Raw genomic sequence first — 27,891 nt, forward strand, 5'->3', positions numbered from 1 at the left:
AACTCCTTTAACTTGACCTTATTTGAAAAGCACTTTATCTGCCCTTCCATGCTAAATGAGAGCTTTGCTGGATAGAGCAATCTGGGATGTAGGTCCTTGCCTTTCATGGCTTGGAATACTTCTTTCCAGCCCCAGAGACCTTCCAGCCTGTAAGGTCTCTTTTGAGAAATCAACTGACAATTTGATTGGAACTCCTTTGTAGGTTACTGTCTCCTTGTCTCTTGCTACTTCTAGGATTCTCTCCTTCATTTTTACCTTGGCTAATGTCATTATGATATGCCTTGGTGTGTTCCTTCTTGGGTCCAACTTCTTTGGGACTCTCTGAGCTTCCTGGACTTCCTGGAAGTCTATTTCCTTTGCCATAATGGGGAAGTTCTCCTTTATTATTTGTTCAAATAAGTTTTCCACTTATTGCTCTTCCTCTTCTCCTTCTGGTACCCCTATAATCCAGACATTGGATCCTTTAAAGATGTCCTGGAGGTTTCTAAGCCTCTCCTCATTTTGTCTGAATTCTTATTACTCCATTCTTTTGTTTGGTTGTTTCTTTCTTCCTTCTGGTCCGCTCTATTGTTTTGAGTCCCAGTTTCCTCCCCAACACTATTGGTTCCCTGTGCATTTTCCTTCATTTCTCTTATCATAGCCTGCATTTGTTCATCTAATTTGTGACCAAAATCAACCAATTCTGTGAGCATCTTTATCACCAGTGCTTTGAACTGTGCATCTGATAGGTTGGCTATCTCTTGGTGGCTTAAAAGTACTGCTTGTGAGGCTTTTAATTCTGTTTGAGCCATCTCTTTTTTTTTTAAATTTTCCCCCTTTGGTCTGGTCGCACCTGTTATGTATGAGGGGTGGAGCCTTAGGTGTTCACCAGGGTGCGGCACCCCAGTCACTGGGTAGTAATGTTGTATGTGGGGGCGGGGTCTGAGAGGGAACAATGGAGCTTGTTCCACTCTCCGTGGGACCTCAGTCCCTTCTGCTGCCTCCACCAAGCAAACTGGGCCCCTCTGGTGCTGATTCCTGTGTGGGTGGGCTTGTGCACCCTGTGGGACCCTCCAAGGACCTCTCCTGTGAGGCTGGGAGTCCCTCCCTGCTCCTCAATCCCCACAGGTGTCCTCAATCAGTGCCCCAAGGCTCTATTTCCCAGTGCTGTGATCCTGGGTTGCGTGCAGTGCCTTGCTTCACAATTGCCACCTCACTGGGTCTGCCGGTTGCCACCCCTCAGCCAGGTTCTGCCAGCTGCCGCTTGTGCGCTCAGGGTCCATCCGCTGCGGTCTTGTGTGTCCCAGATGCCTCACGCGCCTGGTCCCAACGCTCTCTGCTCTCCTCGATGCGACCTGTGCCCGCTGCCCAACTCCGTCCCTCCTACCTGTCTGGATGAATGCATTTATTTCAACCTCTTGGCTGTCCAATTTCCATTCAGATCAATTTTCTGTCAGTTTTGGTTATTATTCCATTTCTAAATTATTGTTGTCTTTATCTTGGTTGTGTGAGGAGGCACCGTGTGTCTACCTATGCCTCCATCATGGCTGGAAGTCCCTCATTCATGGCTTTTAATACTTTCATTGAGAGCCTCAACACATCTTCCTACTGGATGGTTAGAATTAAAGAAAAAAATAACGAGTCTATGAGACGCCCCGAACCCTGTGCAGGCTGTGGAAGCAACAGAAGTGACTGATACTCCCCCTTGTCCCCCTCCTGCCTGCGCATATGAGAAATGAACAAAAAAACCCCTCCTTATATTTCAGAAACTGAAGTGGCTGAAGATCCCCAAAGCCAGAGATCTCCCAGGCCCCCACCTGTTCCAGCCTCCTTAAAGTTGTCAAAGACAAAAGAAAAATCTTGTCTTCTCTACAATTATTCATAATATTATTTGCGTGCATGGTGAAAATATAAAGAACTATCTCAAGTGTATTTTTTTCAGGGTCATGTTGTCTGGGAAAATATTTGATATTAAAGATGGTTTAAGTTTGGTTAATGTCTTTTAAAGTTATTAACATTAAATATTGAAATATTAATTACTAGGCAAGTCTTAAGTTCATCTGCTTTTAGCTTTTAATTAAGACAAAGCTAGAAAATATATTTGAAGCTGTTAATAAATGTCTTATTCTTTATTAGAAAGTTTGTCTCTTGAAAATGTGAAAGTGTTTACCAATGAAAGAACCTGTTTCTAGAAGTTATGAAATATATTTACTAATCTAAAGAATGCTAATTGATTAATTGTCATTAAACATCAAGATTTCTAAAATTAAGAATTCTCATTAAATTAGAAAGCAATGATATAGTTTGGAAATGGAAGATATAAAGTAGAAAAAACACTTGTTAAAGAAAAGGAAAAATAGTTTGTTCTAAAATTAGTTATTTCTGAATGAGATGAAAAGAAACAAAGGAGACAAAGTCACAGAGGGTTTGTGTATGTTGCAAAGAGTCTGTACAAATTGAAGGTTTGTGAAGAGAAATCTTGAGAGGAAATTATGTAAATAAGCTGAGTAATAAATTTAATTAGGTAAATGAATCTAAGTACCAAAAGTAAAGTTAACACAGAATTTGTTTGGTTCTTTCAGTCTGATAAATGGGAGAAAGTTTTTCCTACATATGCCTAAAAAACAAAGATTCTGTTTTACCAAAATAATTGTATGACATAAGGTGTTAATCAAATACTTGTTTAACTTTTAGGAAAATCATCTCTCTCAATCCTAAGAACTGAAGTTTTGTCGGCCTCTAGTAATGTTGCATACCTTTTATTACCACCTTAAGTTAATGATCTAACATTGTTGCATAACGGTGTGGAACCCTTACGTCAAGTATATCTGACAAGCTTCCCACGGTCTGCATTCCAAAAGGCTTTTTCTTAACCTAGAAATGGCTTTGGGATATTTCAATCAATTGAAATATATTAAGGATTTATTTTTTCTCCTTACAAAAGAGAAATTTTGGACTAATCGGGCTTATTTAATATACTTAAAATACATAGGAAGTGTTGTCAAAGAAAGAAATAATAACTATATTCTATTTACATACACATATTTTATTACTGAAATAGATATTCTAGAGATTATATAAAAATCTCCAAGAGTCTATAAAGTTCCTTTTTTTCTTTTTTAATATATTTTATTGATTATGCTATTACAGTTGTCCCATTTTCCCCCCTTTATTCCCCTCCACCTTGCATTCCCTCTCTCACCCACATCCCCCGACCTATCCTAGTTTGTGTCCCTGGGTCATACGTGTAAGTTCTTTGGCTTCTCCATTTCCTGTACTACTCTCAACCACCCCCCACCCCCCTGTCTATTGTGTGCCTACCTATTATGCTTCTTATTCCCTGTACTTTCCACCCACCCCATTCTCCCCTTCCCCACTGATAACCCTCCACGTGATCTCCATTTCTGTGATTCTGTTCCTGTTCTAGTTGTTTGCTTAGTTTTTGTTTTTGTTTTATTTTTTTAGGGTCAGTTATTGAACCTGTGAGGTTGTTATCATTTTGCTGTTCATCTTCTGAGGAAGTTTTTGATCTTCTATTTCTTAGATAAGTCCCTTTAACATTTCATATAATAAGGGCTTGGTGGTGATGAACTCCTTTAACTTGACCTTGTCTGGGAAGCACTTTATCTGCCCTTCCATTCTAAATGATAGCTTTTCTGGATAGAGCAATCTGGGATGTAGGTCCAGGCCTTTCATGACTTTGAAAACTTCTTTATAGCACCTTCTACCCTATTAGGTTTCTTTTGAGAAATCAGCCAACAGTCTTATGGGAACTCCTTTGTAGGTAATGGTCTCCTTTTCTCTTGCTGCTTTTAAGATTCTCTCTTTATTTTTAATCTTGAGTAACTTAATGATGATGTGCCTTGGTGTGTTCTTCTTTGGGTCAAATTTCTTTGGGATTCTCTGAGCTTCCTGGACTTTCTGGAAGTCTATTTTCTTTGCCAGATTGGGGAAATTTTCCTTCATTATTTGTTCAAATAAGTTTTCAATTTCTTGCTCTTCTTCTTCTCCTTATGAAACCCCTATGATTGAGATGTTGGAGCATTTGAAGTTGTCCCAGAGGTTCCTAAGCCTCTCCTCATTTTTTTTTAATTCTTGTTCCTTCATTCTGTTCCAATTAGATGTTTATTTCCTCCTCCTGTTCCAAATCTTTAATTTGAGTCCCTGTTTCCTTCCCTTCACTGTTGGTTCCCTGTATACTTTCCTTTATTTCACTTTGTGTAGCCTTCATTTCTTCCTTCATTTTGCACTGAGTCCAATCAATTCTGTGAGCATCCTGATTACCAGTGTTTTGAACTCTGCATCAGATAGGTTGGCTATCTCCTTGTCACTTAGTTGTTTTTCTGGAGGTTTGATCTGTTCTTTCATTTGGGCCATATTTCTTTGTCTGGGCACACTAGTCTGGATGAATGTTTGTTTAACTCCTTGGTTGTTGGGGTTCCATGCAAATGATTTTCTGGCAGTTCTGGTTGTTCTTTGTTTTTATTTTATTTTTTAAAACATACTTTATTTATTTACTTTTAGAAAGAGGGGAAGGGCAGAAAGGGAAGGAGAGAAACATCAATGTGTGGTTGCCTCTTGCGGGCCCCCTACTGGAGGTCTGACCTGGCCTGCAACCCAGCCATGTGCCCTGACTGGGAATGGAACCAGTCACGCTTTGGTTCATAGGCCAACACTCAATCCACTGAGCCACACCAGCCAGGGCTGTTTTTTGTTTTTAAATTGGTTGTTTTCCTTCTTTTGGTTGTGCAAGGAAGTGAAACGTTTCTGCCTATGCCTCTGTCTTGGCTGGAACCTTAGAATGGTTTGTGAGGGAAGGAAAAGAGATGAGAGTTCTACATTCAGTTAGGCTACTATAGAAGCCTATGTCCCAGGAGAAGAAAAAAATAGATAAAAAAAATGTCCCTAAGGCCCTGACCTGTGTGGCTCAGTGGGTTGGGTGTCTTACTGCAAAATGAAAGGTCATTGGTTCAATTCCTGATCAGGGCACTTGCCTGGGTTGTGGGTTTGGTCCATGGTTGGAGTGCCCAGGGGAGGCAACCAATCAGTGTTTCTTTCTCGCATTGATACTTCTCTCCTTCTCTTTCTCTCTCCCTTCTTCTGTTTTTAAAATAAATACCATCTACTAAAAATTGTCCCTAAGTTCTTGAACAACACTTAAGCTTGCATATGTAGGACAAGGTATTCCAAGAGGCCCAGTAGAGACCATATACTAACAACCTAATAGCTAAAAAACCTAGAGATTCTGTTGGAACAAACTAACAGAAAGATATGCCCTAGAGGAGGGGTGTCCAAACTTTTGGTGTTTCTGGGCCACACTGCAAGAAGAAGAGTTGTCTTGGGTTACACATTAGATACAGAATCACTAATGCAAACTGATGAGCATAATAATAGTAATAATAAAAGGTCCATGCATAATTTTTGTGATATCTGCCACCACCAATGAGCAGAAAGTCCTCACATGGTAACCCTAGTTATGCAGTGACCCTTTGATAATCTTTTAAAATTGTGGAGCAGGTCCCAAGTTTGTGATTGTTAATATAGAAAATGTGCATATTGAAGTAATAAAACATCAGTGATATTTTTAGAAAATATTTTTATGATAACAGTAAAAGAAAACAGGGCAACATAAAACTATTGGGATGTTTGGCATCGTATTCGAGAAATGAGCGCATTGATATCTGGCTTGATAGAAGTAGTTGCAATTCCCAGTGAGTTCAAATAAGTTTTGAATTTATTTGAAGTTCAAAATAAGTTCAAGTTCTCCTTGAGAACTTGAGGTTCTCAAGGAGCTCATCAGATATTTTGACTCTAATTTTACTCTTAATGTGTTTCATTCTTGAAAATAGTTGCTCACAAATGGAGGTGCTGCCAAATAGCGATGACATGAATAAGGCATGTTTGTGAAGGAAGGGATAGCAGTCTCTGGGAAGACAGGACCTATGAAAGTCCAGGAGAGAGACACGATCCAGTTTTCCTTTAAGTTGAATGTCAGATTCCAGCTCTATGCATTCCATTTGAAAAGCTGGCAGATAACATATTTATGTCGACTGGAAATGGAGTCAAAAATTAGGCAAAATATTGTTTATTTTCCAGGAAATCTGTTTTCAAATTCTTGTATCAAATAAAAAACCAAGGCTGCAATTTTTTTTTGCTGTTTACAGCACTATGTTTAGCCAATGTGTCAAAATGCATAAAATTGCTTGTCTAAATTTGAGCTTGCCATAATTTCCATTTCATTTTGGAATGTTGTTATAGTTTGAAACATGGTATTGATAAGTTGGTTTTCACCTTGAAGATGCATGTTTATCTCATTTAAACGAGTGGTTAAATCCACTAAAAGTGCTAATTCTGTAAGCCAGTTTTCATCATCAAGTTCTGGCACAGATTTGTTTTTTGATATCATAAACAACTTCGTAATGTCGTAAATCATAAAGTTTGTTCAACATTTGGCCTTGACTTAGCCATCTTACTTCCAAAATGTCAGTGATGGTCACATCACTAAGTGATGGTTCATCACTAAGAAATTCCTGGAATTGACGATGATTGAATCCTTTGGCTCTTATGAAATTCAGTTTTGATGATGATTTATTTGAATGACATTGTTTATTTTTAAAGCTTTTGTGCATAAATGTTCTTGATGTACTGTGAAATGATACCTCATCAAACATGAGTTTGGGGTGGCAATTGCTTTGTCTTCTATTAGTTTTGCAAGTCCCTCTGTTTTACCTCCTGTCCCTGGGGCGCCATCACTAAGTTCACCAGTTATGTTAACAATGGACAAAGAAAATCACTTTAGCCCTGGCTGGTGTGACTCAGTGGATTGAGTGCTGGCCTATGAACCAAAAGGTTACTGGTTTGATTTCCAGTCAGGGCACATGCCTAGGTTGCGGGCTGGGTCCCCAGTAGGAGGCATGCAGGAGGCTACCACACATTGATATTTCTCTCCCTCTTTCTCCCCTCTCTCTCTAAAAATAAATAAATAAAATCTTGTAAAAAACAGAAAATCACTGTAACACATTTTTTACTGCTTTGTATAAACCTCTTGACTAAGTGTCTTTTAATAACACTGAAGAAGTCATGTTTTCAGTGACGTGTGTTCATCATCGATACCTCTAATAAAAATGGCAAGTTGGGCCGTATCTGTAGCATCAGGGCCATCAGCCATCACTACAGCATAAAGTTTAAAATTAGCAGCTTTACTCTCCAAACTCCTCTTGATATATTTTATAATTTCTTCAATTCGCCTGGCTATAATCTGGTGAGATGAACTGATTTTAGAAATATTCCCTCCTTTTTCAAGGCAAATTATATCTTCCATGCCTTCTACACATTGCTTAATAAACTCACCACCTGTATAGGGTTTTGATTTTTTGCTATTAAATATGCTACCACATAATTACCTTTTACAATGGAATCTGCCTGAGTCGTAACTTTTTAAAAAAATTTTTGTTCAGAACACAGACTTTTTTCAGCTCTGCTATTTTGTCCTTATGATACAATCCTTCATATACATTGAATTTGGCAACATTTTTACATATAATGCTTTTGCAGGATATAGTCTTTGAAAACTTGCACAAAATCCCTACAAATGAAGCAGAGTGCCTTACTATTTGACGCGACAAGAAACTAGTCATTTGTCCACCTTTCATTGAACAATCTTCCTTTATCTGTAATTTTTCTATTTTGTGGTTCTTTTTTCCTTTGAGACCTTGTAGAAGCCATGCTGGGATTAAGAAACTAATAATAATAATAATAACAACAATAATAATAATAGATGAGGGACTTTATTTACTTTTATTATGAAAATTAATTGACAGGAAAATAGAAAGCCCAAACCTTTGGGCCCTTCCACAGCCCTCCCAGCTGTGGATGCAGGGTGAGGCGGGGGGTTGATAGTAAAGCGTGGTGGGCAACATGCGAGGTACCTTCGAGGTGTGAAAGTACCTTTAATAATCAAATAAGAATTCTCACCCGACTTCTAAATAACACTAAATGCCTAATGTTGCAAAGGTTGGTTGAAATGTTATTGAAAATCGCTGCCTCGCTGAGTCACCATGAGCACATGGGACATCTGATGGTGTCAATCCCACTGTCTATGCTTGGAAGAGGACACGCTGGAAGCCGCACATGCCGTAGAACTTGAGGCCATGCCAGCGTACATAGAGCGAGAGCGTATGCATGTTTAGTTTACATGACAGTGCCACACATAATCACAAAAATATTCTCATAATATTTAACTAAATTTATGATTTTGTGTTGGGCCACATTCATAGCCCTCCTGGGCCACATGCAGCCCGAGGGCTGTGGGTTGGACACCCTTGCCCTAGACTGATAGCTCTGCTCTAGGAGTAAGTTAAAACTGAAATGGCCCTGCCCGAACAAGTCTAAACTGAAGCTTCCATGTGGTCAAGGAGATCTACCAGTAGTTTCACAACCTGCCCTATCAAAATGTACTATTCTGTAGAGGAAGATAATAACCCAGAGCCTCTATACTGTATCAAACAATGTCCAGCATCCAATAAAAAAATGACTAGATGAGTAAAGAAGAAAAACGTAACTGACAATCATAGGATAAAATGATCCAGGAGCAGACTCAGATATGATTTAGATATCTGAGTAGGCAGACAAGGACTTCAAAATTCAAGTTTAAAAAACATTAATGAAAAAAAAAACACCCCAAAGAAATACCCAGTCCAATGAAAATGTCAAAAGGCTCGAGTAGGTCCCTACAAAGAAGGACATTCTAATGGTTAATAATCACATGAAACTGTGTTCAGTAACGTTACTGATCAGGTGAGTGTAAATGAAACCACCAGGATGGGCAGCTGTGCTCCCTCCAGAGGGGCTGACATTGTTCTAAATGGCAATAGTAAGTGTTGTCAATAAAGTAAATCAACTGGGGCTCACTTAGATTCACAGAAGGGAGAGGAATAAATTGGTTTGGCCACTTTAGAAAATTGTTTGGCTACAGGTGCTAGAGCTAAACACACACTCCTCAGCTTCGAGAGCGAGCGATGGACTACTGGACGTCTATGCCAGAGAAATGTCTGCATATGCCCACGGAAATACACGTATTGGAGTGCTTTCTTATTTTTAACCTTAAGCTACCAGTTCTCCCATTGAGTGTGTGTACTGTCCCTCCCTGCTGGCAGGTTGGTGCTCATGTGGGAGCCTCGTGCGTCCTGCGTTGATGGCTGCAGGACGATGACGGGGACTCGACTAGTCTAAATTGGGGGTTCCTCCAGGGGTAGCAAAGCTGCATCTTACCACTTACTCCGAGAGATGGCTTAGTCTTACCGCTTCTCCTGGGAGACATTTTTATCTTTACACCCAGAGCTCTAGGCAGTCTTTCATCTTCCTCCCCCTTTTTTCTAAGGGGTTTTTCTTTCAGGGATTCAGCTTCATGTAGGGAATCTCAGTCCCCATTCCATAGCCCTCCTGGTCCACCACTGATACTCCTGTCGGTACACAGGCATTCGAATTCCAGGCTGAAACCTTGAGGGTCTATCCCTGTACAAATCCCCACACACCTGCCCTCCTCCCTGACACACGGCATCAGCTCACGTTTTCTGCTCCAGCTGTAAGCTTCCCCTTCATTCCTGGCAATGGGGTGTATCCTTTTTCTTTCTTTTACGTGCAGTGGCCCGTGTATTAGGCCCTTCTAAGTGATTAGTGGTGATACCTTTATATGTGAGACGTGTGATGCTCAGCTGGCCATGGAGAGGAAAAGGAGTCATGAGGCTAGCTCTGTAGGACCACATTTGTAATGAAAACACATCCTTGTCACAAGAGCACACGGTGAGAGTCAAGTTGGGGTATGATGAGTGCTACTAAGGAGAGGTGCATGGAGAGCTGAGAGCTTCGACCCACCATAGAGAACAGACACGGTCCTCATAGGAAAGGTCCAGTGTTTCTGTCCAAGCGATGGACATTCACATTGCTAGGTGCCCTGGGAGCCAACTGATCCTGGGGCAGCTACAGTGTCAGGGAAGTGAGTCACACTGGGAAAGAGAAGGTCCTCCCCTGCTGTGTGTGGCCACGTGATCTGGGCCCGGGCCCGGAGAAGCAGCCATGTCAGAGCATCACCTGGTGTAAGGTGAGCTGAGCCCATCGATGGGAGGCAGGCCAGGACCAATGCAGGGACCACCGTTCGCAACTGTGTAAGCACGTGAACTGACGTGGGCCTGGGGTCAGAGCGTAGCCACATTACCTCGTGGCAGCAACAAGTCACCTCCTTAGTTGCTCTTCCTTCCTAGTATCCCTGAGCTTCCCGTAAGTTCTTACTAGCTGCAGGCTGGTGTTTGCTGCCTGTGGAGACTGGGGATCCAGCCTGTCACGTCTTTGGGATGGGGAGCAAAGTGGAAAGTGTCACCTGTCCCCCAGAGCCAGAGTGGTGGTGGCCATGGTGACCCCCACTGGAAGATGACTCTCTCCTGGGGACCCCTCTGTGGGGGAGGTTGCCGGGGTAGAGACAGCAGCCTAGCAGCCTGCAGAGTGAGGGTGCGGGAGGGAAGAAGGAGGGGTCACCGCTTCTGAGACTACACACGAGGCCTGCAGGGAAATAGGTCAGGTTGATTTCGAGGGAAGAAGCCTTCCAGAAATCAGACCTGGAGCAGATCGATGCATGCCGATCCGAGCCCACACAGTGACAGTGACTTCACATTTCAGTCACAGGGAGCGAGAGGCTAGCACTCCTTTCAGAGAGCACCCTTCACCCGATGGCGGCTGGCCTGCGGGGGCCTGGCGGGGACAGGGCAAGGTGTCTGTCTGGCGGGGCTGTTGGACTCCTTCATCCGGTGCTGGGGTCACCGGCGGAACTTCAGTCCCTTGCCCGCCCTGGAGAGTACAGTTAAGCAAGGTGGACGTGAAGTGCATTCAGCGAATTTATTGAGCATCAGCTTTGGTCAGGGCTTGTGCTCAGGCACTTCCCACCACCCCAACCACACACAGCGAAGCCATCGTGATTACCCCATATCGCAGGAGTAGGAACTGAGGCTCAGATTTCAAGAGCCTTTTCAAGATTTATGCCTCTAGAAGTGCGCCAGAAGCACTGAGTTGTAGGTACCTCTTTTCCAGAGAGTCTTAGTCTACAAGAAAGTAGCTGAAATATTTGATGAAGGAGGACACTGGATTCATTCATCTCATTCTCCCAGAAGCTGCAGCCGTGTTATAATTGGTCCTTCCATCCACCAGTGAGAGAGAATCAGGCACAGAGAGGAGCAGCTGGTCCGAGAAGCAGCCTCTGACTTGAGAATATTTAGTGGCTTTTCAAGCAGTTGTTATGCTGATGCACTTGGTGCGCGTGACATAGACAAGGCCAGTGAAAGTGTTATCATAGATAAGGTATCTATATTTTCAGCCTGAAAAATAGAATAGTGCATTGTTCAGTGTCGAAAGAAAATGCGAGACTGGTGTTCCCTCCCTCAAGTCACACAGAGGTATATGAATTCTTCTGTTCATCCCAGAAACCTCTTCCAGGGAAGCAGTTGACTGTGTCCCCAGGAGATGGGACCTTGGAGTTCCTCTGGGGATACGGTGATCCTATCTGGATCTTGTCTCCTGCCACTGCCAGACTCTCCAGGACAACTACAAGACTCTCCAGGATGCGTCCTGAGAGCTGAGCCCAGAGGTGAGGGATTGCCTATGGACAGGGCCAGCCAGGCCCTCCCTCCCACGTCCCCTACCCAGCCCTTCATCCTGCACACAGGGAAACTGAGGCCCAAGAGGGGAATTGACCTGCCTACAACCCTCAGGGGGTGGAAGCTGAGCAGGGAGTTGAGCTCTGGTGTCCTCTGTTTACAGGCAGTTCAGTGTTTGGAAGGGACCCAGAGCTCTGAGACCACAGAGGCCCAGGTGAGGTGCTGCTGCAGAATTAGGGACCAGAGGACCCCAGTGCATCATGGTGGTGGCAGGAGAACTGTAATATGGCAGCCTGGGGGTCACAGGAATGATGCTGATAAGCTTAAGGTAAACCTCGAGATTTCCCAGAGCTCCTCTCCTGTAGAAAGAACAGGAACTACTTGACCTGATCACCCACAGGCTTGTCAGAGGAGCAACTGCTAGCACCAGAGGCTCTCCTTTGAGCTGAGCTTCCCAGTTGTCACATCACCTTCCCCATCACTTAAGGGTCACAACAGACTGTGGAGTGGATGGGACAGAGACAGCTGCTCGTTTCTGGATGAGAAATCCCAGTCTAGTCAGTAAAGTGGCCCTCGAGCAGGTCTCCTGGCTGGTGGGTGGTGGTGCGGGCACTTGAGTCAGCCGTTCCTGAGTGCAGGGCAATGATCTCCCAACCCCAGGATGCACTGGGAGCCTTTGGAAAAGATCCCCCCACTGAAACTGCTCTCCACAGAGGAGAACCAGTGGGACTCAGTGGACAAAGTACTGGTTTTTAAGTATATTTTATTGATTATGCTATTACAGTTGTCCCATTTCTTTTCTCCTCTTTATCCCCTTCCACCCTGCATGCCCCTCCCACCAGGACTCCTGCCCACCTTTAGTTCATGTCCATGGGTCGTACATATAAGTTCTTTGGCTTCTCCATTTCCAGTCCTATTCTTAACCTTCCCCTGTCTATTTTGGACCTACAACTTACGGTTTTTATTCTCTGTGCCTTTTCCCCCTCTCTCCCCCTCCCCCTCCCTGCTGAGGACCCTCCATGTGATCTCCATTTCTGTGATTCTAGTTGTTTGCTTTAGTTTGTTTTTGTTTTTGTGTTTTTAGGTTTGGTTGTTGATAGCTATGAGTTCATTGTCATCTTACTACTTACTATTCATAGTTTTGAGCTTCTTCTTTTTCTTAGATAAGTCCCTTTAACATTGGAGTGAAAGCTATTGGTTCACATTCTGAAGTGTGTCTTAGCTTTGGCGATCTTGGGTGAGTTAGGTGCTTGGTCCTTAGGTGTTTAGGTGAGAGATGTCAGGAGGGCACCTCTGATAGTTACCCACAGCTGCCTCACAACTTCTGTGAACTGAACTCCACAAGGAATCGCTCGAGGGTCTTACCTGTTCGCTGTGGCTGTGGCCATTTCTCAGTTCGGTGACAAAATGTTCACAATTGGACTTGAAAACATTGTAGCTCCTGATTTCACCAATTTTCTGCATTGCCAGCTTGACAATGTCATCCACAGGACATGGCCTAAATCTCCTGTCCAAGTAGTTGTTGACCTTGTAACTGTCGTTGTTAGCCACATCCTTCAGAGGTTCATATTTCACCACAGCTTTTACTTCATGCCCACTGTTGTTGGAAGAGTGAGGCCAGGAGTACTGATCTGAGATCACAGACAGTCACTGTAAGGTGCTGCCATGCTTAGCAGTGCAGGCGGGAGAAGGAGGAGGAGAAGGAAAACCGAAAAGTCCCACTACTGACCTCTGGGGGTCCCTTCTTCCTACTCTCCTGTTGTTAGATGTTAAATTCAGCAGGAGTGCAATTGCTTGATCCATAACTTGTGTAACTTACATACTTAACAATATTGGAAACATGTTCCCATAGCAACAAATGGGGAACCACTTGATAACTTGGAATGACAGCCATGGCATTCCATTGATGTCGTGACTTTAATTTACAGACACATCCCCAGTTACCAGGCATTTCAGTTGTTTCAACTTGTTCCTGACTTAAGATGAGGACATGGTAACAATCCTTGCATATTATGCATTTTGGGCATGGGTCTGACTTAGACCAATTTTTGAGTTTTTTGAGTGCCTCCCAGGAAGGAACAGGTCTCATTTGATCCTGTTACAATGCCTCCCAGGTGAAAATGTCTGTCTCCATTTCATAAAGCAATTTTGAGCCAGAGAACTTAAGTAACACACCCAAGAGAAAAAAGTCGTGGAGGAAGGATTTAAAACAACTCCAAAGCCCTGGCCATTTCTGCCCCATGGTGTAAAAACTGTGTGGCTCCGTGGCAAGACAGAACTTTCCATCATTTTCTTACTTCCTATCACCTGGCATAGTTCCGGACACCTAAGAGTCACAACAGAATTGTCAACTAATGGAGTCCACATTCCATCGCTTTCCCTGACTCAGTGAATGAAGATCAAACATGTCACAATTCAAAAGGAAGCAGGCTAATCCCCACAGCAGTGAGCTGTCTTTTCTTCCCTCTTCTCAACATAAAGCTGCTGTTTAAACAAATAATTTATCTTTACCTGGGCTGCCCAAGTGGACCACATAACTGTCTCCCACGTAGATGGCCCAGTGTTCATAAGAGCGCATCCAATTGGTTCGATGTATTTCAATCAGGTCTCCAGGCATCGGGTCTTCACGTGACTACAACAGAAGAAGCAGAGAGAGTGCAGACAGGCCTCTAGGAAACAGCAGAGGCCTGGATGGGAGAGCTGTGTTCACTGCCACACAACCCCTAGGGTGACCCAGGGACGAGACACCCTGGGGACTGCTAGGACCACCAGCTTTGATGTCACTCTCCCAGAGCCCCCTTTGGGGGCAGAAGGGACAGGAAGCTTAGACAAAGGTTGTCTAGAGGGAAAAGTTGTCTTTCCCTCTCCTTGGATGGGCCCTAGCACATTTGTCCTGCCCCATTGTTGGGCATTAACCTTGTCTTTGATCTGTTCTGACACTTTGACATCCTCAGTCTTAAGGAACCAGGAGAGACTGCCCCCCCACCCCCACCCCCACCCCAGGGCTAGCCAATCCCTAATGACAGCAAAGGACTGGGCCCTAAAGGTACTTTTCAAATGCAAATGAATCAAATACAAAGAGCCCACAGCCCCAGAGACCTTCTCTAAGAGGCTCTCACACTCCAGGCTACCTATTCAGGTGCCCTAATCTGCCCAGGGCCAGCCCCTCTGCCCCAGAGCCAGCAGAAATTATTCTAACTAGCTAGTCCTAAACCTGCCTGTCCTGCCTCAGTCATTCTTCCCACGGAAACCACAGGAAAGGTTCTCACCCACTCTCTCTGCCTCCCACCAACCCGGCAATTTCTCATGAGGCCCGTGTGGTGTGGCGTGTCCCCTCCGCCTGGGAACTGTGACAAGCTGTCTTTCCCATTGAAATTATCTCCTGATCTGTTGTCCTTACTGAGTCTCAAATAGCCTACTAATAAAACATGTTTTCTAGGTATTTTTTTCTTAATCGTCTCCTGAGGACATGGTTATTGATTTGAGAGAGAGAAGAAGGGAGAGAGAGAGAGGGAGACTGATGTGAGAGAGAACCATCAGTTGGTTGCCTCCCACACGTGCCCCTGACCAGGGATTGAACCTACAAACTTTTTTTTTGGACAGAACATGTTTCAAAGCAGGTTGTCCACAGTTTCATTGAGTAGCCTCCTCCTCAGGGTCTCTCCCAAGCCTCTGGGCACTCATTCACGTGAGACACAAACGGAAGCTCCTTAGGGCGACACGGTGGGCAGCTGGGCCGAGCATCCAGCCTGGTGGTGACCACACAGCTATCAGTGGGAGCGTTTCATCACACGCACCCAGGAGCACCTTGGCCTTACAGAGCGGGACGAATCCCCACGCACGCACGGCTGTGGCGCTGGGACTGCAGAGGTTAGGGACGTTCCCGAGATCACTCAGCCAGAAAGCAGTTTGCTCTTCCCACCCCACCAGCACTCCCCCTCTACTGGCTGCTTTTCTGCACATTCACCCTCCCTTCCGGAGACTGGGTGGGCGTTCCCCCACGTTGCATTCAATCCCCAGGGAATGAGGCCTGTTTTCTGTCTCTCTCCTCTCTCTGTGCCCCTCCTTCTGGCGCCACTCAGCCCAGATTGCTCAGTCAGAGGCCCAGAGACATCCTTCACGCCTCCTTCTCCCTCAGCCCCGCATCCAGTTACCAAGTGCCTTCAATAACATCTTTGCCCACCTCCTTCCCTCTAACTGGGGTCAGAGAATGCCGTCCCTTAACTCTTCCACCACTCCTTGTCCACTTCACGTCATCCGGTGGGTCCTTCAAAGGGAACATCTGGCAATGACCCATGTGGAGCCTCAGAATGCTGTCCATACCCACAGACAGCTCCTGATCTGGCTCCTCACCCCCATCCATCTTCACGCTCATCCCTCCTCATCCTCATCCCTCTGCTCTGCTCTTACTGGGCTACTTTCCCCCCTTCGTCTCATGCTTTCTCTTGCCTCTGCTCCTCTGATAGCATGTTTTCTGTCCTCCAAACACCCTCCCAGACCCTCTGCCTTTAACAATACTATTCTCCCAGCAGACACCCTCTCCCCTGGGCACCTCAGTGCCACAAGCTGGACCAGCTGCCCCTCCTCTCTATGCAGAGATTGCTTTTGATGCAATTTTCTGTACCTATCTGGCTCATCCCCCCTGGGTTTGGCATCGACTGAGGGATGGTAAGAGCAGCAGCATGAGGACCAGCCTGCCCATCACCCTCCGACTTTAGGACCAGACCATCAACCAAGACATGGTAGGGTGAGGTGACTTGGGAAGGTCTCCCAGCCAGTCAGTGGCAGTGTGAGACCGGGGACTGGCTACTCAGCACTTTCAGAGCAATGGTTCCCGCCATCCGGTGCCGCATGCTGACAATCATTTGGAATGTTTTTCCAGACTGAAAGGTGCTCTTCAAGGATGTGCTACACCTGGGTCACTCTTCATCTGATGCTGGACATGATGGAGGAGTTGCCTAAACCCTGTGTGCCCAGGCCCCCATGTGCAGACTGGCTTGTTGTCAGGACTTAATTAGCTAAGAGCTTTCAAGTGCCTGCCGTTGCATCATCACTATGAGAATTAATGCTGTAATATTTCCACGGACGTGGACAACAAGTGTGGTGATTGCAGAGGGGAGAGGGTCACAAAGGGGGGAAATGGTAATGGGAAGAAGTACAGTAGAAATACTGTAGCGTTAATATGAGACTTAATGCTGTAGTGTTAACATAACAAATACCAAGCAGGCTCAAGTGGTGGTTTCCCAAAACCCCACTTCCCATCCCACTCCAAGAAGAACTGCAGAGGGAGAAGGATCACCCTGCAGAGGGCCTTACAAACTCACGGCAGGGCCAGCCATATCTGAGATAAGTGACAAAACTTTTGCTGGTATTTAAAAGAAATAAAGGTGTCTTCAGGCTGTGAATCATCTCCCTGGCAGAACTGATGATGTCATCCACAGGCCGGGGTCTGCACTTATTGTCCAAGTGGTTGTTGACCCGATACATGCCAAACCAAGCTGCGCTCTCCAGGGGCTCTTCCGTCACCCGTGCTTTGCCAGTCTGAAATGCGAAGATATTGGAGGAACCGATCCTGGAAAACAGCCCTGGGAATCACATAGAGGGGTCACGGGAAGATGAGGCAGGGAGACAGAAGGCAGGAGAAAAGAAAAAAGGGAAAATGCTACCGGTTATGGATATAACTCCTGGTTGACAAGGCATCATGAATTATTTTTACATGTTGTAAGTGTCACAGTTGTGAGTGGCTGAGTCACAGGACAATATCTTAGTGCTGTGTTATCAACATTTACATAGTAAATTTGACTGATCCCCTTCTACTGAGCACTGGGGTTGATCCAAAGCTTAGCCATGAAAAAGTTATGTTAGCAATACACTGATATCCTTGTTCATCTTTAAACTTCAGAAACAGACTTATTTTTATTAGTACCCACTGTGCTTAGGCCCTCTGTGGACTGTTCTCCCTGTATTGGGCCCAGAGAGACATGAACAGGCACTTCTGTGCTGTGAAACTCCTAGAACTGGACTGTGAAACGGCCTCTCGCATGGCACAAAGGCCAGGCTCCTACTAACGCAGTGAGCAAAGGCTTAGAGAACCCTTCACACAGTGTCTCCTCTCCCATGACCTGGCACATGCAGGGCATAGGGAGGGGTCCGCAGAAGAGCTATCAGCCTATGCGGTGCCCATCCCATTGTCATGGTGAGTCCAGGTTTTATTTTCTAAGCACGCTAGTTTTTGTTTCTGATCTCAAGTATGATGAATGCACTTGAAATCCATGTTCTTCAGAAAAGCTGTCCACACCCAGGAAATTGGCTATAAAAAGGACTACAGGTCCTCACAGTAGTGCTTCCCCTTACAAGGCCCCTAAGTGCCATCTGGATTCAATGAGCCTGATTGACTATAAGTAATCAATTCCTATGTTCTCACAACACCCTCAGGATAAATGATAACTTGTGGGAAACACATAAGGGGCAAAAGCAATATTCTGGTACTGATGACAAGCATCTTTCCCTCGATGAGAACAGAGCGTCAGAGGTGATGTGGCCACTGCTCTGTCGGGGGGGAACCAAGGTGCATCTGATTTAGCAGGCTCGCTCCGGCCCCCTCGGTTCTCTTCCACTGACGGTGCGGACTTCAGTTTCATTCATCTCCCGTTTAACTGACTTGGTCATTCTCCCCCTTGCATATTTATGAGTTAAATAAATTATTCACAGGTGCTTGCTATGTGATGTTCATAAGAGTTTTCCTTTTGGAGGGGCACCAGTGAAAGCTGCTTGTGCTAAGGAGCACCTATGACATACACCTGGCTTGTGAAGTTGTATACTTTTGAAAAACACAACACGGAGAGCCCTTCTTACGTAAGACTTAGACTGTGAGCTTCTGATGAACTTTGCTGCTTTAAATCATACCATCAGAGTCTGCAAGAACAGGCTACATCAGCCTGCAGCTGGAGGAATCTAAGCACCGAAGCAGCCCAGCTGCCCCAGAGGAAGGCAGTGAGCCTCCGTCTGCTACATCAGGACCTGTCGGACCCCTGGGAGCCCAGTGTGTGGGCTGGGACTACCCTCTGCGCAAGCTCTGCCCAGGGAGAATGTGTCTCCCGACTCAGGCTCCCCTCGGCGGGGTCCCATTTCAATTGTTCTCATTGTCACTTTGACAAATCTTTTGAAAATGATATCTTCAACAGTCCTTACTTGGAGGCGTCAGATGGATCACATGACCGTCTCCCACGTAGATGGCCCAGTCCTTGCAGTCACTGTTACTAATCTCAATAATGTCTCCAGGCCTCGGTTTTTCAGAAAACTGCGAGACAAAAACCAGAGATGTGACGGACAGACTTCTGGCCAGAGCAGAGGTGCTGGCCGGGGAGCTGCAGTGTGGCCTGGGGACCGCCTTCCTGCTGGTCACCACCTGGTGAGAGTGGGGGCGGAGGACACCTGAGGCCCGAGCAAGCCCATCTTGCTTTCAAACAGTCCCCTCTGAGGAAGAACCAGGAGAAAGGACTCTGAAAAATAATCGTCTGGACAGGGAGAAACGAGGACTCTCTGGATGAGTATAAGGTGTGTGTGTGTGTGCTGCATGTACGTGTACACACACTACAGGGCAGCTGTGCATATGTGTGTTGTGTGCTTGTGCACACACACCAGAGCACAACCGTGCACACCCAGGTGCACTGTGCACATGTGCAGAGGGTGTTGACACAACAGCCACCACGTGAAACCCCTTCCCTGAGCCTGGGGCCCCAGGCCCACGCCCAGCAGTCCCACAGCTGAGCCTGGAGCTTCTCTGCCCTTCACACACGGACCCTCACGGCTCCATCCCGCCTTGGCCCTGGCTGTCAGTGGCCCCAACAGGCCCCGCCTCACACTCTGTTACCTCTGGCCCCGGGACACCCACCCTTGGAGCTGCTGACCCGAGAGTCAGGAACTGACAGCATCCTCAGGGAGCTGAGCCTTCCAGGGGCCCTGGTGGGGCTGCCCAGCCTCCCGCACTGGGAGGGGGCTGATGCTGTCACACAGCAGGCTCTGCCGGCACTTTTCCTACCGTCACTGCCACCCTCCCAGTGTCCAGGGGAGGAGGCAGCACCCATTTGTGCAGGAGGGGAAACAGGCTCAGAGTGGTGGAAGGAAATCCTCAAGAACAGTCAGTAGGAGGTGTCTGTGCTGGGTCTTCTCTGCCACATCTGTCCCTGGCCCTGTGTGTCCCTGCCTCCCTCCCTTCTGCAACAACTTGTCCATGCTCTTCCATGTCCCTGCTTAGGTCACCACAGAGCACGATTTGGGGATTTTTCAGTTTTTCTCTCACTTTGTGAATGACCTAGCAAATGGCAACCCCCTGCAGCCCTCACGCCAGGCCTCCTGATCTGAGGTCAGGGGTCAGCTTCCCTTTGCCCTCACTCCTTGCCAACACCCAACAACTGCTGTTGACCCTACAAATTTTTCCCTGAATTGACATCCTTGTCCACACCCTGCCCATCACCATTTGCTTCAGCGAAGCTCAGTCCCTGCCTTCCTGAATTCTGTGGTCTCTTGAGCAGCCCTGTGCCTCCTGTCCCTAACCCTCCACCTCCATTCTCCCCAAGATCCCCTGGGGCCTTCCCACAGGGACCATTTGGCCATGACCTTCCTCAGGCCTCAAGGCAAGGTTCGCCCTTGTGCAGCTCCTGACACCCCCGGCCCCCCCCCCAGCACTGTGCCCGCCCCCCCCACCCCCAGGCTGACTGCAGGACTTCCCTTCCCACCACGCAGCTCACTCACACTTCTGCCCCTCTGCACGCACATCCTCATCAGCCCATCGGCTTCCCTGCCTCCACCAGCTTCCCCACCCCCAACACACAGACACCCCTCCTCTGAGAAGCCGCCTGAAGTCCCCAGCCTGCCTCAGCTGACATTTCTGGGTCCCCAGGCCCTGGACCCTGCACGTCTCCCCACAAGGACCACATGGCACTGCAGGTCCCTGTGCCTGTCTGCACCCCTCTGGGCTTTGAGCTCCAGTCAGGGAGGTCCCTGTGTGCTCAGCCCTGTCTCCCTGCATCTGCAGGATCCCCCCAGGGGGCCTGGTGTGCAGTAGGAGGGAAGGAAGTGTGTGAGGAGGAGGAAAGTGGGGCAGTCAGCAGGGCCAGGATTCCCCAGCTCCTCCTCTCTGTGCCCAGGGCAGGGCGGGCCCAGTGCTGGCTCCATCTGGGGGACAGGAGGAAATTTCTCACTCTGCATCTAATGTCTAACTAAGGCCAGGCCAGGGCACTGTCCACAGTAGCCGGGGACAGACGGAGGTGGGCTTGGGCCCTGTCTGGGTCAGAAACGGTTCCCCAAGGAATTGCCCGGTTTTGTGTTTCTCCCAACACAGCTCTGCCCCTGGACCCTGGATGCAGATGGACGGGCTCTGGAGTGTGCAGTGCACCTTCCTAGAACCACCTCATTTCCAGGAGTAGCCCAAGACCAGCGGCTCCTTCTCAGTTAAACACAAACGGAGCTCGGCCTGCCCCCCCGGGGACGGGTCTGAGTCTGGACCCCAGGGTGACAGGAGGGGAGCTGTGGACTCAGCACGCTAAAATTCCAGGGCACAGTATCAGGCGGGGCCGCCTGTGTTGGAGCAAAGAGGGGAGAGGACAGACTGGGGCTGAGAAGGCCCCAACCTTGGGCGGCAGCTGAGGGAGACAGGCCAGGGATTCACTGGCTTCCCAGGTCCCCCCATCAGCCTGGACACCCAATACCCTCCCAATTGGGGGCCCCAGGTCCCCCCACGGTGCCAGATGAAGAGACAAGGCTCATTCGCCTGAGGACCTCACCGTCCTGCCAAAAAAGAGACTATGAAACAGCATAGTTTTCTCTAAAAGTCTCCAAAGACAAGCTCTGGAGGTCACAGGACTGGGTGCACAGGTAGGGCCCTCACAGGAGGGGAGCTTCCCACCACCCAGAGCCACCGACAGGAAGGTACAGGGACTTACCCGGGAGTTCATGGTGCTGTATGGTGGGTGCTGCTGGTGGGACAGGCTTTATATGGAAGCTGAGAGTTCCACTTTCACTTTCCTTATGATACTAAGAACAACTGATTACTAAATAGGTTTAATATTTTTTTAAATTTGTGGATTCCAGCACAAGACGAAGGAGGGAGAGAGACAGAGAGAGAGAGAGGGAGAAGCACTGCTTTGTTCCCCCACTCATCCATGCACTTCAGTTGCTCCCTGTGTGTGTCCCGAGTGGGGGTCAGACTGGCCACCGCAGTGCCTGAGGTTGACACTCCAACAACTGAGCCACTAGCCAGGGCTGAACGTGCTTTGAAGGGAGACTCAGGATTTCTCTGAAGGGACAGGCCCATAATTACATACATGAAACCATGGGGTCACTGGGGCTTGGAAGCCACGTTACAACTTGCCCAGGCCCCGCCTAAGTGTCCCGACACCAGGAAGGGGAGGCAGGAGCGCACAGAGCTGTCCACCCCCAGGTGCCACACAGGCCCTTATCTCGTAGCAACTCCAGGAAGTACAGGAGCCGTGGGCAAGACTGTCGGGGTGCTGTACTCCATGGGGAAGCTTCTAGAAAGTGGGTGCGTTTGTCCCTGGGTGGCCCAGGAGCTCATGGCCCTTGGGTACCATGGGCTGCGAGAAGCAGAACTCATGAAAAAGGGGCTTCAGCAGCCTGGACGCTCCCTGTCCCTGGAGCAGGAGGATGGAGGCAGGTGACTCAGGGTCAGCTCAGCAGTGCACCAAGGCCACCGAAGACCCAGGCTTCTCCACCACGCTGATCCTGTGTCTGCTGTGATGGTCGCTCTGGGTCCAGCAGCCACGAGGGACACATTTTCACCTGGCAATGGTTAAAAGCAGTAAAGACAGGTGTGGTCCATCATTTGTCTCTTTTTCTGAAGGGAGAATACCTTTCCCATAATCCTCTTCTCCCTGGCCCCCCTTCTACCCGGGCCATGAACTGGGTCCCATTTCCATTGCAAACCAGTGGCGGGCAAAGGGGAAAGGCTCCCACCACTCACAGTGCCTCAGCTGGGTCTGTGGGGGGGTTAGTGCTGCCCAACGAAGAGCAGGGCTCAGTGGCGTGGGTGGAGGTGAGTGACAGGGGTGCCCAGGTGTGGCGGCAGGGTGGGGCCGGGGCAGACAGCTACCAGCTAAACAACCAGCCCGTGAGACGACCTCCTCTACTTCTGTCCACAGTAACGCCTGGAGGCTGCAGACAGGCTGGAGCCCGCTCTCAGACAGCACAGTGGACCCCGCAGGAGGTGCTTGAAAACAGATTTGAAGCCCTCCGTGGAGAACGGGAGAGGGTGCCGCCAGCTTGAGGATGTGGCAGAGCCCCCCGCTGCTCCCCCATCAGAAAGCGCTGCTGTGGGGGACACAGGAAGGGGACCGCCTCTCCCAGCAGGAGCCCCTGGCTCCCGGGGCCCTTGGGCAGACAGAGCTGCCTGCAGTGGTCGACGTTCCTTGGCTCCTCTGGCCAGGGTGGCGGGATGGCAGTTTCGGACCAGCCATTGTGATTCCAAGTAGGAGTCACTGAGCCTTCCTCTCCCCCCATTAACCTCGTGTGCGGAATGGAAGGGAAATGGTAAGCTGCAAGGTGTCGTCCCCTTCAGGGAGTGGCCCTTTGGGCCATTGCCTGCTCTCCTCTCGACACAGCGACCATCTGGTTAAGAGTGAGGGCTGCATCCCTGTCAGCGAGAGGCTGGGCAGCTGCAGGCCTGGACTCCAGGAGGGCTGCGACCCTGGCCCTCGCGGGCCCAGCTGCAGCTGCCTGTGCCATGGGCTCCAGCTTCTGGGACACATCTTCGGGGGAAAGGCTGTCGGCCGGGTTCGGCAGCCAAGGACTTTTCCCGTCCCCTTTCTGAAAACCCAGTGGCGTGGGACACGACACACGGCCCTTGTGCACCTTCCTGACCCGTCTCCTCTTCAAGGCCTCTGCTGCTGGGCTCGGTCAGCACCCGGGCAGGTCCCCACACTGACAACCCTGAGACAGAGACGGTCCCCGTTTCTTATTAACTTACGAGTTAATGCTTTTTTTATAACCACGGACAACGTGGTGTTTTATTGAAACCATCAACATCTTGAACAGTGAAACAACACACTTGATCGGTGACAGGCAACAAGGCGGCTCCCCCCCAAATCTCTGAGAGGTGATTCATGAACACGAACTATGCTGTCATTGTTTGTGTCCAGCAGAGGAAAAACGTCACGTCCATATGCTTTATAAATGATTACCAGTCTGGCTTAAGCAACCATGTTTGGTAGTAGTGTGTCTTGCTAAGTGTAGACAAGACTTCCCTCTCAATCCAGAGGGACTTGCAGCACCGTTTCACCAGCAGACGTGGGAGCCTGGCTGTGGCAGGAACCCAGGCAGAGAGGAGAGGACAGATGAGCCCAGAAACGCTCTACTCCAGTTCACTCGGAGGGAGCTCCTCGGTCTGTCCGTGCACTGGTCAGCAGCATCGGTCAGTAAAGGCACTGAACTGTCTTCCGGCTGTGGGGTTGGTCCCACTGCCCGAGGTTGTGAGGGCAAAGATCTTCTGTGGCACGGACCCAAGTCTCGCAGAATAGGTTCGCACGCTCAGGGGGCGCACGAGGGGATGTACGCTCAGGGCCAGAGCATGCTCACTGGGGCTGACCTCGTCAGAAATGTGCATGACGGCGTCCAGCAGGGGCCCCCCCGGCCCGTCCTTCCTCCGCTGCCAGCCACTGAGATGGGCGTTTCCTCCGGGCTGGCTTTGCATGTCCTCCCCGGCACGAGGCACGGGATTCAGAGCTCCGGAGCTCCCCCTGCCCAGCAGAAGTCCCCATCGTCTGGACACCCCAGCCCCCTCTCCTGCTCATCACCAGGCTTCAGAGTCCCCCTCCTCGAGGTCATTCAGGAGGCCAAGTAAGGGCCCCAGTCTTCCACAGCCCGCTCGTTTTCTCATGTGCACCTGCCCTAAACCCACGTTCCTCTCCAGCAGTAAAGGGGCGGCAGCTTTGTTAGGTCTTGCTCTCTGAGGCGCCTGCAGACACCCAACCCAGACCTGGTCGCAGGGAGTAGCGTCAGTGTTCTCAGGCTCTGAGCCCAAGTGATACAAACGCTCCCGGGGGCTGAGCACTGCCACCCTCCTGTCCAGAGCGGTGCTCTGAAGGAGCTTTCTCGGGGTGACTCCCTGATTCTCTGGGACCGAATCGTATGGTGCACTCACTGCCTTGAAGGCAGCATGGACTCGTTCACAGAGCCTTCTCCCAGGAAGCAGTGGACTGTGTCCCAGGAGATCTGACTCTGAGGACCCTCGGGTGCCGCGACCAGCGCGGGGTGGAGGTCCCTGAGTGGGGGCGACGGGAGATTAAGAAAACACAACAGGACACAGGTTAAGTAAAAGCGGGGGCCATTGTCCTTGGATGGAGAGAGAATGACCCTGAACATGGCATCCACGATTATTTTGTAGGGGTTGGTTATATAAAGGTCAAGTATGTTTTGCAGACTTAGGGAGACACTGGGGGCAAAGATCGTTTTGTTCCCAGGTGAATCTAAACAATAAATACGTCTTCTGCAAGAGCTGTGGTCACACTTAGCTGAATCTTGCGGTTACCTATTTCCTTCTCAACCCACACAGGTTCTGGCTGCCATCAGCTACTGGCCTACTCTGCTTTGCAGACACAAGTGGTCAAGTGTGGCCTTGCTGGCATTTAACCTGAGCTTTGAGGTCAGCCTTCACCATCCTCCACCCTCGGGGGGATACAGTGACCCTATCTCTCCAGGACAACTACAGAACTTTCCAGGATCTACCCTCAGAGCGGAGCCCAGAGGTGAGGGATTGCCTATGGGCAGGGCCAGCCAGGCCCTCCTCCCATGTCCCCTACCCAGCCCTTCATCCTGCACACAGGGAAACTGAGGCCCAACAGGGGGATTGACCTGCCCACAACCCTCAGGGGGTGGAAGCTGAGCAGGGAGTTGAGCTCTGGTGTTCTCTGTTTACAGGCAGCTCAGTGTTTGGAAGGGACCCAGAGCTCTGAGAGCACAGAGGCCCAAGTGAGGGGCTGCTGCAGAATTAGGGACCAGAGGACCCCAGTGCTTCCTGGTGGTGGCAGGAGAACTGTAACTTGGCAACTTGGGGGTCACAGGAACGATGCTGATAAACTTAAGGTAAACCACGTGACTTCCCGGAGCTCCTCTTCTGTAGAAGGGACAGGAAATACTTGACCCGATCACCCACAGGCTTGTGGGAGGTGCAACTGCTCGCAACAGCAGTTCATGTTTGAGCTGAGCTTCCCAGTTGTCACAGCACCTTTTGAGGCACTTAACGGTCACAACAGACTGTGAAGTGGATGGGACAGAGGCACCTGCTGGTTTCCAGATGAGAAATCCATGTCTAGTCAGTACAGTGGCCCTTGAGCAGATCTCCTGGCTGATGGGTGGTGGTGCAGGCACCTGAGTCAGCCGTTCATGAGTGCAGGGCAACGAGCCCTCCCGGAATGCACTGGGAGCCTTTGGAAAAGATCCCCCCACTGAAACTTCTCTCCACAGAGGAGAACTACTGGGACTCAGTGGACAAAGTACTAGTTTTTAAGCATATTTTATTGATTATGCTATTACAGTTGTCCCATTTCTTTTCTCCTCTTTAACCCCTTCCACCCTGCATGCCCCTCCCACCAGCATTCCTGCCCACCTTTAGTTCATGTCCATGGGTCGTACATATAAGTTCTTTGGCTTCTCTATTTCCTATGCTATTCTTAACCTCCCCCTGTCTATTTTGTACCTACAACTTCTGGTTTTTATTGTCTGTGCCTTTTCCCCCTCTCTCCCCCTCCCCCTCCCTGCTGATGTCCCTCCATGTGATCTCCATTTCTGTGATTCTAGTTGTTTGCCTAGTTTGTTTTTGGTTTTGTGTTTTAGGTTTGGTTGTTGATAGCTATGAGTTCATTGTCATCTTACTACTATTCATAGTTTTCAGCTTCTTCTCTTTCTTAGATAAGTCCTTTTAACATTGGAGTCAAAGCTATTGGTTCACATTCTGAAGTGTGTCTTAGCTTTGGTGACCTTGGGTGAGTTAGGTGCTTGGTCCTTAGGTGTTTGGGTGAGAGATGTCAGGAGGGCACCTCTGATAGTTACCCACAGCTGCCTCACAACTTCTGTGAACTGAACTCCACAAGGAATCGCTCGAGGGTCTTACCTGTTCGCTGTGGCTGTGGCCATTTCTCAGTTCGGTGACAAAATGTTCACAATTGGGCTGCAAAACACTGCAGCACCTGATTTCACCAATTTTCTGCATTGCCAGCTTGACAGGATGTGGCCTATATCTCCTGTCCAAGTAGTTGTTGACCTTGTAACTGTCGTTGTTAGCCACATCCTTCAGAGGTTCATATTTCACCACAGCTTTTACTTCATGCTCACTGTTGTTGGAAGAGTGAGGCCAGGAGTACTGATCTGAGATCACAGACAGTCACTGTAAGGTGCTGCCATGCTTAGCAGTGCAGGCGGGAGAAGGAGGAGGAGAAGGAAAACCGAAAAGCCCCACTACTGACCTCTGGGGGTCCCTTCCTCCTACTCTCCTGTTGTTAGACGTTAAATTCAGCAGGAGTGCAATTGCTTGATCCATAACTTGTATAACTTACATACTTAACAATATTGGAAACATGTTCCCATAGCAACAAATGGGGAACCACTTCATAACTTGGAATGGCAGCCATGGCATTCCATTGATGTTGTGACTTTAATTTACAGACACATCCCCAGTTACCAGGCATTTCAGTTGTTTCAACTTGTTCCTGACTTAAGATAAAGACATGGTAACAATCCTTGCAGATTATGCATTTTGGGCATGGGTCTGACTCAGACCAGTTTTTGAGTTTTTTGAGTGCCTCCCAGGAAGGAACAGGTGTCATTTGATCCTGTTACAATGCCTCCCAGGTGAAAATGTCTGTCTCCATTTCATAAAGCAACTTTGCGCCAGAGAACTTAAGTAACACACCCAAGAGACAAAAGTCGTGGAGGAAGGATTTGAAACAACTCCAAAGCCCTGGCCATTTCTGCCCCATGGTGTAAAAACTGTGTGGCTCCATGGCAAGACAGAACTTTCCATCATTTTCTTACTTCCTATCACCTGGCATAGTTCCGGACACCTAAGAGTCACAACAGAATTGTCAACTAATGGAGTCCGCATTCCATCGCTTTCCCTGACTCAGTGAATGAAGATCAAACAGGTCACAATTCAAAAGGAAGCAGGCTAATCCCCACAGCAGTGAGCTGTCTTTTCTTCCCTCTTCTCAACATAAAGCTGCTATTTAAACAAATAATGTATCTTTACCTTCACAGACCA

The 27,891-nt window shown here is 48.3% G+C and overlaps 1 protein-coding gene across 1 annotated transcript; it reads right to left on the bottom strand.

Annotated features, from left to right (window-relative positions):
* Positions 1-10,861: 10,861 nt before the first annotated feature.
* Positions 10,862-21,599, bottom strand: LOC123825151. Its single transcript, XM_045848471.1, has 6 exons — positions 21,566-21,599; positions 18,813-18,921; positions 16,938-17,206; positions 14,133-14,253; positions 12,987-13,252; positions 10,862-11,342 (listed from the first exon to the last, which is right to left on the bottom strand). The coding sequence occupies exons 1-6, from the start codon at positions 21,575-21,577 to the stop codon at positions 11,262-11,264; spliced, it is 858 nt and encodes a 285-aa protein (XP_045704427.1). The 5' UTR covers positions 21,578-21,599; the 3' UTR covers positions 10,862-11,261.
* Between the last annotated feature and the right edge of the window lie 6,292 nt (positions 21,600-27,891).

Source organism: Phyllostomus hastatus, unplaced genomic scaffold (genome assembly GCF_019186645.2).
Source record: "Phyllostomus hastatus isolate PE091 unplaced genomic scaffold, TTU_PhHast_1.1 phas_contig_1286, whole genome shotgun sequence".
Lineage (NCBI taxonomy): Eukaryota > Metazoa > Chordata > Mammalia > Chiroptera > Phyllostomidae > Phyllostomus > Phyllostomus hastatus.